Source organism: Python bivittatus, unplaced genomic scaffold (genome assembly GCF_059951505.1).
Source record: "Python bivittatus isolate LINGU-HERP-01145 unplaced genomic scaffold, Pbiv_v1 ctg000020_np1212, whole genome shotgun sequence".
NCBI classification, from domain to species: domain Eukaryota; kingdom Metazoa; phylum Chordata; class Lepidosauria; order Squamata; family Pythonidae; genus Python; species Python bivittatus.
In genome coordinates, this window is record NW_028277030.1 from 90,032,540 (window position 1) to 90,048,190 (window position 15,651).

Sequence of the window (15,651 nt, forward strand, 5' to 3'; positions counted from 1 at the left end):
ACAGTAAATAGTTTATCTATACCATAATTTGCTGCCAGTCTATACTCTTCATTATGCACCTCCCTTTACATGAGTGGGGAAACAAGCCAAGATGAAGCTGTTAAATACAGCTTCCCTTAAATGAACCAGGGACTATAAGGAATAACTTCAAAAATAATCAGGAATAGAAGCCAGCTTTAAATATTAAGTGTTTAACTATTTTAAATTGGTTTATGGATCCTGGATTGTTTTGGGTTTTTTGAACAACCTTTTCCAATTCATACATAAAGGGGAACTCATGTTTAAATGCCGTATCCTGACAGCAGATTCCAGAGTATTTATTCAATTCATGCCATACTCCAAGATTCTGACTGTCACCATGCATCAAAGATGTGGTCAACTGTTGCTAAACTTTTGGTGGGAATTTTGTCTACCAGTGCTGATTTTATGAAAAACCCCTCACACAGAATGAATGTCACTGATCTATATGCATTAAGAACATTCTTCTTATAGCCACTGGATACAAACTAGATGGTCTGCTGACATTATAGTCTCTATGACACCAGGTTAAATATCTTTCACATCATTACATCTCAACAACAATTTACTCAGATGTATCAGAAGGTCACTTCTTTTCATCAATACTGTTAGAAGAAAACTGCAATTCAGAATTAATTTTAACCAAAATGCTCTCACTGATCTTAATGCTGAAGTGACAATAAAAAAGAAGAAATCTTAATTACTACAGTCTTAGGACTCTGACTTACCTGGTATTTACCGCCACTCACTGAGAGAGAAATGAATTGGTGGAAGAGTTCTTGCTCCTTCTGATTTTTGACGTTCTTCAGATATTCCTCCAGTACCAAATCTAGTGTTCTGGAGTATCTGCCATAGGCAAAGAAAGCAATCCATACTGTAGTCTGGGAAAACCAAGCATTTCACCTCACACAATTGCTAAGACCTTATAAGATGTCCCACAAGACTGCCAAAATTTCGTGAGATGTCATCATTCTTGTACAAGATCTCAGCAACCAGAGGGAGGAGTTGAGAGCATTCTTGGAAATCTCGAAGATGTCATATCACTAATCCTTGTTTTCAGGGATTTTACATTACATATTTCAGGGAAGATAAATCTATTTTCAGACTATTAATAGAACACTGAAACTCACTATAGACAATTATATGGATTTAAGAGATCAGAAAGCACGCTTGACATAGAAAAGTCTGACAGAAACTGGAAGAAGCACAATGTTCAGTACTCTTTCTTTCTTCATTCCCTAGAGGTTTGTGTGACTCTCCAGTTCTGAAGTTCTAAAACCTTCCTGATTAGGAGAGCTTTGGGGCTATTAATAATTATTATGGTTTGTACTGAATGATTTTTAACTTGCTGCTTGGAATCACTCTCATTACTAGAAGACACCTCTAGTGTTTTAATAGCTGTTTTGAGTTTTACTTTTTTCAACAATCTTTATACAATATTTACCTCAACTTTTTGTTGTTATGTTGCCATGAAGTTCTTAACAGGATATGCACTTTTAAATAAATAAAAAATGATAGAAGCTGCATGAATTGAAGAAAAATATAAGGGATCGGAGCCTACTGTATCTTCTGGTTCTCATTATATTGTTTGCTTGCATCTATTTATTTACATAGATTACTGCCCAGCTCCCCAGATTTTGTGTGGCATTAAAAGCAAAACCATAATTTAGACATCAACCCAGTAAAAAGATAGGCCAAAAGTTATGTTCCATAATTGGTGTCACACATAAAAATCAGTTAAGTCTGCATACGGTAGTTCTGAACCCAATCTTCAGCAGCAGAGTAACAGCTTAGCGGGCTCTAAGTGTTCCTTCACCAGACTAGAACTGAAGTTGTTGTGGGGTAGAATGCAAGTAGAAGCCTGGGATGTAATTGTTGTATCCTTCTGAATATGAAGACTAAAACATCAAATTCCATGGCCTACTTTGATTTACCTCTGAAGTTTGCTTTGAAATGGGTGGACAACTGGGATGAGTAAATACTTTGAGTAAAAACTATACTGAGAATTCCAATGAAAGTTTGCTTTGAGAATGGAATAGAATGCTATCCTTTTGAGTTGTTTCAAGTATTCAGTGTTCTCCCAGGCAACTTGACTGAAGGGCTGTCTTGCATCTTGCCCTGAAGTTTTGTTTTTTTTTTAAATCCTGTCTTGGCCAGTATAGCAGCCAGTGTTGGCTGAGGCCAGATGGGGCGATCTGGGGGTCTGAGGAGTGCTGGGGAACAGAGATGCAATGGTACACATGGCTCACTGAGGAATCAATCTGGTTCTGGCACTGCTCTTGGGGAGAGACTGAGAGAGGATCAGAAAAATGATGAGAGATTTGCTGTATGTGGACAGCCACTGCTGTGGAGGTCAGCATGGATTTGACTCTTTGTTTCTGGAATCTATCCATTCTTCAGAATGGGAGCAGAATCTGTTTTGGCCAAGAAAATTGAAGCAGCAATATGTATCATCTGGACAAGCTTTAAACAACTTGGGAATAAAGCATTAATTATATGACTTCACCTCTATTTTGACCTCTTTTAATGTTATCTTCTTTAATAAAGGTTAATTTTGATCTATTTGGCCTATGCCTAAATACTTTATCTCCACCCCCAGTAAGAGTGTGCAGTGGAATAAAATGTAAACAGCACAGATTTACACTTCTAGGTTACAAACTTACATATTAATTCTAGTACCAGTTTTATATTTGTGACTTTAGCTAATATGTATATATCTGTTTTATTTGGTGATTTCTCTTTACTTACTTTCTTTCAAAAAGTCTGATTACAGGAAGTAGCTCTTTATTAATTTCAGCTATTTTGGCAAGATCAGAATCACTCTTTACACCATAGGAAATATAGTCCTCCAGCAATTTACTGAAATGGTAAGAAAAGAAAGCAATTATCCTTTTAAAGAGAACTAATATTGTTTTTCACAACTTTCTCAAAGAATGTGAAAACTCAATAATACAGACATTATGTGAAGTACTGCTTCTTTTTTAAGTATCCAATTTCTACACAAAAATTTCCTAACTACCCACCACCACCACCACCCAGCCCACCAAAACATGTCTCACAGATAGAGCTAGTTTTATTTACAAAATAATGATAATAAACAAATAAATAACCTGAAATTAAAATATGTTTCCAATTTCCAGTGACAGATTTTGGAGGCGAAGGGTCTAGAACAGTGTTTCTTAAAGTGTGATCCCAGGACCCCTGGGGGGTTCCCCAAGACCCTCTCAGGAGTCCTCAAAATCAAAATTATTTGCCAGCCTATGTTGAAAAATAATATTAAAATCCTATCAAACAATCATGAGAAATGGTAGCAACAGCAAATGCTTCAATTTTAATTTTTAATATGGTAAATATAGGTAGACCTCACTTACTGACTGGCTCATTCAGCAACTGTTCAAAGTTACGACGGTATGAAAAAATAACTTTACAACCAATGCTCACATTTACGACCTTCACAGTGTTCTTTAGTCACGTGATTGCCATTATGGTCAGTATGCACTGTCCTGTGCCTGACCTGTTGTTTTTATTCCCTGCCCCCTTGCACAGCAGAGAGATTGGAGAGGAAGGGATTACAAGAGAATAAGCAGGCACACAATGGGGAATACACTGGCTGTTTGGGTAGTGTGCTCACCAAGCGTGCTTGGGGTTGCTGGCACCACTGCATTCCTTTCAATGCGTATTCCCCACTGTGTGCCTGCTTATTCTCTTGTAATCCCTCCCTCTCCAATGAATGTAAATGCACACATTAATTCCCTTCCTGCTAATTATCCCACCACCAGGGTGAACATTCCAAAGGGTGGGGGAGTGGGTAAAAGGGAAGCCGAAGTAAAAACCTTAGGAGGCAAACAAAAGCCAAAGGTGTGAAACTCATTAGTCTTGTCAGTTACAGGCAGCAGCTGCAAGCTGGCTACCCCAGTGCTTTGGTGAGATTCCAAAAGGTGGAGGAGTGGGGAAAAGGAAAGTATAGTCATGGTCATGTGATTTCCCACTTAGCAACCGCTGCCGATCCCAACTGTGGTCGCTAAACGAGGACTACCTGTATTGATAAATATAATCCATAGAAACAAAAGCCCACATCCCCCATAATTTTTTAAAGTGAGAAGCGGTCCTGAGAGTAAAAAAATTAAGGAACACTGGTCTAGAACACTTAACCAATAGAATCCTATGTCTGACAAGTTAAATTGTGACATGAAAATCAGGGATATGAAATCAACTAGCTTAATAAAAAGCCTAGCTTACCAGGCCAATAAATGGTCCAAATCTTTTTCTAGTGGTATAGTTGTAAGTATAGCTTCTAGATGTTTTATATAGATTTGATTTTCAATCATGTTGGATCCTTCTTCCGTCTCTGAAAACAAGTAGATACCATAAAGAAATAATGACTGCCTCAGAGTGTTTATCATTTAGGACAGCAGAATATAACTCTTTCAACAGGTTCCTTACTTTGTTCTGACTGATCCAAAGAATTATGCTTCTAAAACAAAGAATAACAAAATCTCATTAACGGAACCTAAGAACGTAACAATAGTCCTACTGGATCAGGACAAGACTCAGTCCAGCATTTTGCATCCCAGAATGACCAACCAACCATATGGCTCTCGAGTTCTTACAAGCAGGAGACAGGGACATACCATCACCACTATCCCATTTACCTGCAGCTGGTATTTGGAAGATCCAGCCTTCCACTTGGAATTAACACTGGGTCTATAAAGCTAATAGTCCTTGACCAACCTGCCTTCCATCAATTTATCCAATCTCTTTTAAAGCTATCTGAGTTAGTGGCTATCACCATATCTTGTGGTAATGAATTCCACAGTTAATTATTCACAGTCTTCTTCTGCCTGTACTAAATCTTCTTCCAGTGAGTTTCACTGGATGGTCCCTACTCCTAATGTTTTGAGAGATGGACAAAAACTTTTCCTTGTCTCCTTTTTCTGTCATGCATAGTTTTATTTTCCTTATGTATACAATTAGAGAAGAAATAGAGAATAGATTAACATACCTGCCTTTCCATAAATAACTGAATGAACTAGGTGGGGTAGCAGGTAATGTAAAAATGGACTGACATCATGAATTGCTGAAATTTCATGAAGAGTAGCAATCAGATTGGGTACATTACACAGATGAACGTATGGCCTGCATAAGAAAACAATAATAGTAATCCTAAAATGTATTTCTTACATTTTAAGAATTTTCAGTCATCAAATTAGTATTCAGTTGACAGAATAATTATTCAAATAATTCATTTCAATAACAAACATTAACTACTGAATTCTCTGAAATTAATTTATCAAATTTTGCTTGATAAATATATACTGTGAGGTTATGAGTTTTAAAAACCAGTTATACGTCTTGCTGGGAAATGGTCCCATTTTATTCTTCGAGTCCAGTGAATTTTGAGAATTCTACTTTTGAGCTGGCCAAGGCAACTCTGGCAACTAACCTGACCTTGGTTTGTGCACCTAGTTTAATGGGACCTCCTAGAACACTGATAGCCTAGCTCTTAGCTCTGGAATTGTTAATATGGTCCCTTAAAAGAGGAAATCCCTGATGTTAAGCAATCCACAAATGCTCCAGGGTATCTTAAAAGAGTTTCTAGAGTACATTTTACATCCAACAATATGTGAAAATGTTTCTGCAAGTTCAACAATGAAATACATTTTAAGTAAATCAAAAGCTGAATTTCTTATTAAATATCATAGTGTCAAATCCTCAAATGTATCTATAATGTACTTTTCAACTTTATCTGTAATTCCCACTAATAGAGAAAACAAACTGCATTTTTAAGCAAAGAATACAAGCACCGAAAAACAAATAAATTGCACCAAATACAATTTATTAAAACTATTTCAGCTGCTGATGACAGAAAAACACATCCACCCACACAAAATAAATTCATTATCCTTACTTTTCCCCAAGTCCTTCTTCCTTTTGGCTCTGTAGAAGGACAATCAAGCAGCCTAGGCCATCTTTAACAAGAGAAGGTGTTTTGGTCAAAGTCTTACTAATCAGCAACATCAAGGAATGAACCAGTGATTTTTCCATAGTCACCCTCACAGTTAATTGACAGATAATCATATATGTTGCAGCTCTGTAATCCACTAAGGATGATTTCAAACCCTACAGTGAAGAAAGGGAGTAAAAATATGTTTGATAATTTCAGTATAAAGTCTTTGAAAGTAATATTGCACAGCATGCCATAAAAGACTTATGCCTATAAAATAGCATTGGATAATGGGGAAGACCTGGGAGTTTCAAAAATATATCTATATTTGCTTTATTCATTATAGAAAGGCTCTTGAATGTATGCCAAAACACCAAGTTAGAATGGTCTATGGAGCAACTAAATGGTTCAAAATTGGGAAACAAATACACCAAGACTGCATAGTGTCACTTTATATATTTACCGTATTTTTCCATCAATAAGACGCCCCCATGTACAAGAAGACCCCCACTTTTCCAACCCCAAATTAAGAAATCAATATTTTAAAGATAGTGCAGAACACATTTTTCTTTAGTAATTAGTTAACATTGACCTGATACACTCGGTGGGAGGAGGTCCAAACCGTCTCTCTGCAGCTCTATTTCCATGCTCTTTTGCATAACTGATTACATTCAAGCATGAGTGAAACTGCGGATAGCTTGTCTCTGCAAACAGCCTTCCTCTAATTGGTTTGTTCAGCATCAGCTGACGTCAGTTACATCAGGCTCGTGATTGGAGGAAGCCTCTTTGCAGAAACAAAGTATGGGCAGTTTTGCAACTGGGCAGTTCTCTCCTCGGCTGACTTCCTTGAATAAGACGCCCTTCAATTTTTAGGGTAAGGATTTTAGAAAAAAGTATCGTCTTATAGTCGGAAAAATACGGTATCTTATAAGCAGAAATGCAGGACTTGAAGAAACAGAAATTGGAATTAAAATTGCCAATAGAAATATCAACAACCTCAAATATGCTATTCATATCACTTTGATAGCTCAAAGTGAGAAAGAGTTAAGGAATGAACAGTGAAGATGAAAGAACAGTGTGCAAAAGTTAATCTGTTTTCTCAATATTTAAAAGTCCCCAAGATTATATCAGCAAGCAACATTATCCCAACGCAAATAGGTGAAGTTGAAGGTAGTAATCATCTATATCTTCCTCAAAATCTACAGAGATGGTAACTAGCCATGGAATAAAGGAAGACTATAACAGATCTAGACAAAATATTAAAATACAGAGAAATCACATTGATAATGTATTATCAAAGCCATGACTTTCCCAGTTGTTACACATATCTGTGAAAGGTGGACCATCAGAAAAGATGAAAAAAAAAAGTGTTAATTGCAGGTAGAGAAAGTTGTTGAGAATATCTTGGATCACAAGAAGAACAAATAATTCAGTACTAAGGAAATAAACTCTATGGAAGCGCTAATAATAAGGTATATATCTCCCTGTGAGTACTATGAGTGTGTTTGTGTGTACCTGTGACACACAGCGATACTGCATTCACTAAAGCAAAAAAGAAAGCTTTAACAGAGACCCATTTTTAATATGACAGGAGGGGGAAATATTAAATGCATAACAGGAGAATAATCATATTAATTAAATTAAATTTTATTAAATTTAAACATAAATGAAATAAAATCAAATGTGGCTTGCCCTGTTATTTTTTGCAGCATGATTCCCAGTACATCACCCAAAGGTAAAATGCAGCCCTTGGCCTGGAACGCTATGAAGTTTTAGCAAACAAGGGAGCACACATCAATGATTCCACATGAAATGGTGGGAAGCATCCATTCCAAGCACTATACAGTTCTACTTCTTTATAAATGATTTGAATGAGGGGTTAGAAGGTATGATCATCAAATTTGCAGATGACACACAAAAGGGACAACAATACCTTAAAGCACAGAATCAAGATTCAGATGATTTTGATAGGCTGGAACAATGGGCAGAAACCAACAAGATGAATTTTTATAGGGACAAAGGCAAAGTCCTTGATTTGGGTAGGAAAGATCAAAAGCATGAGTACAGGATGAGGGGACCATATTGGGCAGCAGAATATCCAAAAAGGATCTGGGTTTCTCAGTGGATCACAAGCTAAACATGAGCCAACAAAGAGAGCAAATGCAGTCCTGGGCTGTATCAGTAAAAGGACAGTGTGAAGATCAAAATAAATAATTGTTCCCTTCTATTCTGCATTGATCAAATCACACCTAGAATATTGTGCCCAGTTCCAGGCACCATATTTTAGGAAGGATATTGAAAAACTGGAGTATGTTCTGAGGAGAGTAACTAAGATACTAAAGGCCCTGGAAGGAAAAACATGAGGAACCACTGGAGGCATTGGGTGTATTTAGCCTGGAGAAAATTGCAGGGAAACGGCAGAATTGTTCAGAGCTGTTCCAGAAGGCAAGATAAAAAAACAAGAGATGTAAATTACAATTGGATATCACAAAACGTCTCCTAATGGGAAGAGCTGTTCAACAGTGGAAAAGAATGCCGCAGGAGGAGGTTGGCTCTCCTTTGCTGGAGGCATTTAAACAGAGGCTGGATAGCTTTCTATTGGGGATTGCAGTAATAGGTTCTTATACTGGGCAGAGGATTGAACTAGGTGATCTTCAAGATACCAACCAACCCTATGATTCTATGTTCTTTAGCATTACTGTACAAGTGAATCAGGAACTCTTCTTGCTTCTCTCTCAACAAGTAATAATAATGACAAAAATTATGGTTTATGACTTTATAGCTTCTTAAAGTGAAAAATAAACCAGAGTTCCTGGTCACTTGCAATTCTAAGACAGAGCTGTGCTCATTAACTGGAGGAGCTAAGTGTACAGGAGCTTTTGTAATTCTGAGACATCCAATTATATAAACCTAATAACTTTAATATGCAATTCAAATATAAGGAAAATACAAATATTTGTAGGAAACTAGCAACAGTTGATAAATATGAAATATCAGGGATTGTCATTGATCAAACCAGATGTTCAATTTCACATCATAGTGCATCATCTGCAAGCCATGGAAACTTTAACAGCCCCTTCCCTCATGCCCAACATTCAACTTGTTGCTTATGAGAAAGGGAAGTCTTCGTTCTCATACCCAAAAGTACCTCCAAATGTCTGCAAAATGACCTGCTGCAACTGAAAGAGAAAGATTAACAGTTCCAAGGAAAGCTGAGTTATCAGGTACCTTTTGGATATATGGAAGCAATTTGGAGACAAGGGTATCTGTCACACTTGCTACGGCACCAAGAGCAGACACAACTGTAGAGGCATAAAAAGTAAGCAGGACTCTCATCTGTGATGAACTCCCTGGATATTGTGAAAAGACCTAGAGGGAAGAACAATATACTTGAAATAGTAATACAAGGAAGAAAGCTCAAACCACAACATTACTTTTATAATTGCAATATGTTTTCTCTATACTGATTCAGACGTTCAGAGTTCATCAACCAGTGTGGTGTAAGAGCGAACATGTTGGAGCATGAAGATGCAGGCTGCAGTCTACCCTCAACTGTGGAAGTTCAGTGGGTGACTCTGGGCCAGCCACTCTCTCAGACCAATCCACCACACAGGGATGTTGCTGTGGGGAAAAATGGGAGGAGGGAACACTATGTATGCCACCTTGAGCTCTTATACAAAAGGCAAAATATAAATTTAATCGACAGTCATGTTGGTGAGGGAGATGGCAAATAGTACATAGCTCCCATGGGAAGTACAAGGTGATATGTGAGACCTTTCATTTTGGGGGTGGTAGACAATTGTACCCAGTGGAATATGACTAAAGACAGGCAATATTACTGTATGTTTGACTGATGAATGCTACTTCTCTGTTTAAAATTAGGAATTCAAGAGAGAAATAACCTCATTCAGGAGAGAAAAAAAAATCATGCTGGCCTGGCTAAACATGTCTGTAGTTGGACAGTTTAATAATTAACAAGCTGGCTTTATTCAGTATGTGAACTCAGTTGCAATAATTCCTATTGTGTTCAGTTAGTTTCTCTGTCCTAATTTCTTTTTAGTATTTAATGGAATTCTATCTATCTATCTATCTATCTATCTATCTATCTATCTATCTATCTATCTATCTATCTATCCATCCATCCATCCATCCATCCATCCATCCATCCATCCATCCATGAAAGAGTATCACACTGGCACTGCATTGAAACAGTACACCAACCTTTACAGATTTGGTCACTAGGCTGTATAAGAAATCCATGAAACCCAAGTCTTTGTGGCAGTGTGTAATCAAAGTTCCCCGTGCAAGAGGGACTCCTGGTTTCTGTGAGAGAGAGAGAGAGAGAGACAAAAAAGAATAAAGATATATAGGTAGATATGCATTTCTCAACCTCAGCCACTTTAAGATGTATCGACTTCAAATCCCAGAACTCCCCAGCAAGCGCAATGGTTGGAGAATTCTGGGAGTTGAAGTCCACACGTCTTAAAGTTGCTAAGGTTGAAAAACACTGAACTAGAAAATCAAGTTTAAAAACATAGAAATAAAACATAGTTCATGGTATTTAGTTCAGAACTTCAAAGTTACTTGAAGCATATATATTTTCAAAAATAAAGTTATTTTTGCCACATGCCCCTTTTACCCATAAATTCATACATTATTCAGAAATAATCCTATGCTATTTATGTGAAATTAGGACTAATTACTTGTACTTATGCATATCACTTGTTATATAACTACCCCAAAAGTACTTATTCATAGGCATTACTTCACAAATATATGTGCAATTCTATGCATATTAGGAGACAGAAAATCCTATAAATTAGTTTAGAGAAACCCCAGATGAAGCTCACTGGGTGCCTCTGGGTGCTTGCTTTTTCACTGCAACCTATCTCAAATAATTGCCATAAAGATTTTATTTTAAAGAGAGAGTGTGTATCACCATATATGCTGCTATGATCTGCTGAGAGGCAGGGTTAGCTATTACTAATAGCTAATTCAGCCTAAAATCAGAAACAAGAATATGGGAATTTTTTTTTTTTGGTCTTGAAAACTGCTGACTGAATGGTCAGCAGTCATAAAACATTGAGAAGATTTAAAAAGCAGAAAATAAAACAGGCAAAAGGAAAAGTATAAGAACAATGCTCCAGATCAAATTGATTTCAAATTAATTGATTTGTGCTCATATACCTTTAAGTAAATATTTTAAGTAAAATATCTAATAAGCAAAAGAGGCAGGTACACAAGTAAGCATGCTTCACAGAAACATTGTGCGCAATATGGACAGCATTATACAGAGGTCCTCATATATAATCTTTCACTACTTTACCTGAATTGGATGCAGCCAATGCCATTTATGAGTTGGGTCACTAATTTTTAAAAGTTGGATAACTCGCACAAACAACTTTGTCTCATGGTAGGGCAACACACAGCCAATCAAACTGTCTTGATTATATAGATGAATATGAAATCTAAATCAGAACATAGACACACAATTACATAATGAAGTTTCCATGTCAGATAGTTATGGACCTAGTATGATACAATCTATGATACTGAATTGCTAAGCTAGACTCCTTCATCTTTGCACTGGTATAAAGGTTTTCCTCCTTAAAATCTTTTATAATAGTCCAGGAGCCCTGATTGGTTGATTTGTTTGAATTAGAGAAGTTCACTATTTTGGTGAGTACAGGAGATATCACTCGACTGATGAGAACTAAAACTAGGAGGACAGATAAAGTCACTGGCGAGAAACACAGAGTATGTGACGTGCAAGAACACTTCAGTTTAATAAGCAGGAAAGGAAAGATTAGGAAAAAAGGGAAAAAAACATGAGAAGAGGGAGAAAGATACCTTGGAACCAGTTTGGCCTGTAGGAAAAAGGAAATACTATTCCTCATGATGAAATATTTGTTACTAAATCCAAAAATAGGTGTCTACAGTGGTTCCAAGTCCTGTTTCAAAGTAACACACCCTGAGAATGCTCTGAGGCACTTGAATCCTATGGACATCCACACAACAAGCAGTAAGATATCAGAGAAGCATGAATGAATTACCTGTGAATCAGCCACTCAAGACACTTCTGTGCTGGTTTAAGCATGAAATATGGAGACAAGTGAATCAGGAACAATGAAATATTTTCATCTAGCTGCTGGTTTACTGCTTTAGTTTGGACACTGCGTTCGAATCCTTTAGACATTTGACTGAAAAGAGTTGTCTGAAATACCTCAAAGGACGGATCAATCCCAATCAGCTCCTCCAGGCCAGTGCACCCTATGAAAGTTGTCAGAAATAGTTTTAGCAACTAACACACTTTTTAAAAAGCCAGTGCAGACAATAATAAATCTTTTTACACTGAGTGTTCCTGGAGATGAAGTTGTATGGATGACATAGTTCTAACACATAAACTTAAAGAACTGCAGGTTGACATAATCAAGCTTACAAATAGGTCCTATTTTCATTCTCAAAATGCTGATTCATTCTAGAGCTGCCCAAACTACTATGCTTTATACTCAGTTAATTACTTAGTAGTTTTAATTTACTAATAACTGGCAGTATTAACTAAACCTACTACATAATGTTACTCATCTGATCTTCTCTGACAACCAAGTGTTTTTTAATCAATCACCTTATACAGACTACAAGCTTATTATAAATTGCTGCTTACAGAATGCAAGAATATATTCCCATCAGACATATGGAGCATAGATGGCAAGGACTTAAAGCTAGTAAGTAACTAATTACACAGAAAAAGGATTTTCAGTACAGCAATTGTATTAAGACTATAATATATTTTGTTCCTACTTAATTTCTTAACATACTACTGATGTATGCTATTGTAACGAAGTTTTATTTTCCTTCTGTGGATAGCTATGTACATAATAATCCATGAGAATTCAATTTCTTTAATATTGTTACAATGTGTGTATTATAAAACAAGATTAAATTTAAATAACTTCCCACTTAATCTTGTAATCCATGAACATAGAAAATGCTGGAAACTGAAGGCAGTAATTGTCTCACCCTTCTTTAAAGCAAATTTACAAATAATTTTACCTATAATCCACAAATGCTTTCACCAGGACAAGCATTGTCTGTGTGTGTGTGTGCACACAGTATGTGTATACACAAACACACATGATTTATTTACTTATTTATGTATTCCTGGTAAGCATATTTGTGTGCTTGATCCAACCATAACAGAAAGAATGATCTGTGATTTCATGCTATTTATGAAGATATTCAGAAACAGCATCATTTATTTTTTCTTTTAACTATTTCAAAACTGAGGAAAATACCAGAGAGAAGATTTTGCCCCTGCCCCAAGCCAGGGAATGGAAGCATCAATGGCAAATGTACAGAGTGCTGGGCTACCAAGATTATATTTGATATTTGGCCATGTTTTTAAGGCCACACTTACCTATTGCAAAAAAAGTCTCTCTGTCAATACTAGCAGCTTCTTTGCAATCAAAGAGCAAAGAAGCCGCTTCCCTTCGAGACAAGAGGCTGGGATCATTCTGAGGAAGCGCAAGGCGCTTCAGCTGATGTGCAAGGGATGTCATTGTTTCACACTCCTGTCATGAAAAAAAAAAATCAATCACAATCTTTCACAGATGCAACAAGTTTTAAATCAGTCTTCCTAACCTGGTGCATCTTCAGGTTTCTTAAAGTACAACTTTTATCAGATCCAGCCAATGCTGTGATAGAGAAGAAAGATGGGAAATACAGTCCAACACTACTGGAGAATATCAGAGTGATGAATTGTCTATCAAAACCATTTATTTGCAGCTTTATACCAGCTGAGTGGCAATAAATCAATGGGCCTAATTTATTCACTTTTTGATTATTATTGAAAGCCAACACTATATCCTATTGCCTTAAAGCATGATTTGCTGAACAAGAACCAACTGTCTGATTCGTAAATAATACCAAACCAGATCAAACACGGACACACCACACCACACCACACCACACCACACCACACCACACCACACCACATCTTAAGCCAACATCAGATAGGGCATATAGGGTGTATTAATCTAGCCCCACTAGTTAGTCTATTAGCAGGGTATACTCAGGCATTCTACCACAATTCAACGAAAGAGAGCACGCTGTTATGTTTGCTAACCTAACAGAAATTCAAAATTCAGCTCAGCCCCTCGTGGAAGTCAGACAAGCTGCAATCCTCATCTTCAGCCATCCGACCGTGTCCCTATAGTAAGACGGGGGGCGGGAAGTGGGTTTAGCGGCGGAGGGGGAAATTTATGCCACTCTCCTGACTGCCCCCGGAAATCTGGCGCCCACCCTTTGCAGGGAGCCCCTGCAACGCAAACCTAGGCCGATGCAGCCGGCATGCTCCAAGGGACCGCGCAGGAAGACATACCTGGCGTGCCGTCCAGACAGAGACAGAGACCGAGCCCCTGGAGCTGGATCAGCTGCCAGTCCAAGCAGAAACTCCGAAGGATGAACGCGTGTGAAGCTGGGCAGGGAGCACAGGGAGCACAGCAGAGTTACGGTCTAAGAGACGAACTGACCCCTCGTTTCCTTCCCACGTGGGTAGTAGACTCACCAAACATTTCCCCTTGACCCGGAAATACAAGCTAAGCACCAGCATTTCCGCTGTAGTGCGGTAAGAATATGATAGCGTCCCCGCAATTTCCTTGCTTTGATCGGTGCTCTCGGCTGCCCCCGTGAGGTGTCGAATTGATCTGCACCCGGCTGGCTGGCGAATTAATTCAAGGTTGAGAAACGCCGCTGTAGAAGGATTCCGAGGCTAACTTCGTTTTCCATCGGAAAAGAAAAAAAAAAGTTAAACAAAAAAGTATGAATACTTGAAACCTTAGACAAAGCATTATTATAGCTTATGTATATAGTTTTTTATATAGTTTGATTTTTTAAACTATATTAATGTGGATAGTTATATTTCTAACTGTTTTTGAGGTTTGATTTTAATTGTGAGCCACCCTCGGGGGGAGATGGGCGGCATATAAATTTAACAAACAAGCAAGCAAACCGGCAAACAAATAGCTTAGCACAATTGGTGAAGCCCAGTCAATTAATGGATGATTACATTTGCATGCTATAGTCCAGGGTTTTAAGTTCAGGACTGGAGGAGCAAGAATTCAGAAGGGGGTCTTCCTCTTTCAAGGTGTATCATGCAATTTTATAGATGTACATATTCAGTATCAAAATAGGTAGCTGGCATCACCTTTCAGGATGGTATCCCCAGAGTGTGGTCAAAAAAGTCAAGATGGTGGCTACACATAAAATCCAGACGGAGCTTGGATTGCACCATCATATTGACATTTTTGACCGTGCTCTGTGCACACCCCTGTAACCTTGCCTGATCTCAAGCTACACTGGGTTGGATCTGGTTAGTATGGGGGGACCATCAAGGCACCTGAAGTTAGAGGCTAGACTGGAAGTAAAAAAAAAGAAAAAAAAGCAAGAACTCTGGAGGTTGGCAAGAAGAGAGCGTGAATTTAGTGTGAAGTAGACTTTTTATTTACTTTACTTTATTATTTATTTATTAAACATCTTTCCATTCCACTCCAATCAAAAAAAAGTCAGTGGCTTGCATCGAATAAATAATGCATGGATTGCTTCCATGGTACAATCTAAAAAACTGGCAGTCATAAGTAAAAACAACGACAATAAGCAACATTAAGAAATTTATTCCTTGGGCCTTCTAC

At 37.6% G+C, this 15,651-nt stretch overlaps 1 protein-coding gene across 3 annotated transcripts in view; it reads right to left on the reverse strand.

The window, feature by feature from the left end:
• The window catches only part of HEATR1 (HEAT repeat containing 1), a 47,275-nt gene extending 32,759 nt beyond the window's left edge, over positions 1–14,516 (reverse strand). For 2 of the 3 annotated variants that reach the window (XM_007435031.4, XM_088143822.1), the window contains exons 1-11: positions 14,343–14,516; positions 13,380–13,533; positions 12,016–12,232; positions 11,289–11,430; positions 10,184–10,285; positions 9,191–9,331; positions 5,927–6,138; positions 5,021–5,154; positions 4,258–4,366; positions 2,767–2,877; positions 747–864 (exon numbers count right to left, since the gene is read on the reverse strand). In XM_007435031.4, the coding sequence (XP_007435093.1) occupies positions 747–864; positions 2,767–2,877; positions 4,258–4,366; positions 5,021–5,154; positions 5,927–6,138; positions 9,191–9,331; positions 10,184–10,285; positions 11,289–11,430; positions 12,016–12,232; positions 13,380–13,521 (1,428 nt within the window). In that variant the 5' untranslated portion in view covers positions 13,522–13,533; positions 14,343–14,516. Of the gene's footprint in view, positions 1–746; positions 865–2,766; positions 2,878–4,257; positions 4,367–5,020; positions 5,155–5,926; positions 6,139–9,190; positions 9,332–10,183; positions 10,286–11,288; positions 11,431–12,015; positions 12,233–13,379; positions 13,534–14,087; positions 14,172–14,342 lie in introns of all 3 variants that reach the window. The other variant, XM_088143832.1, reaches the window with a different exon arrangement.
• Positions 14,517–15,651: the final 1,135 nt, after the last annotated feature.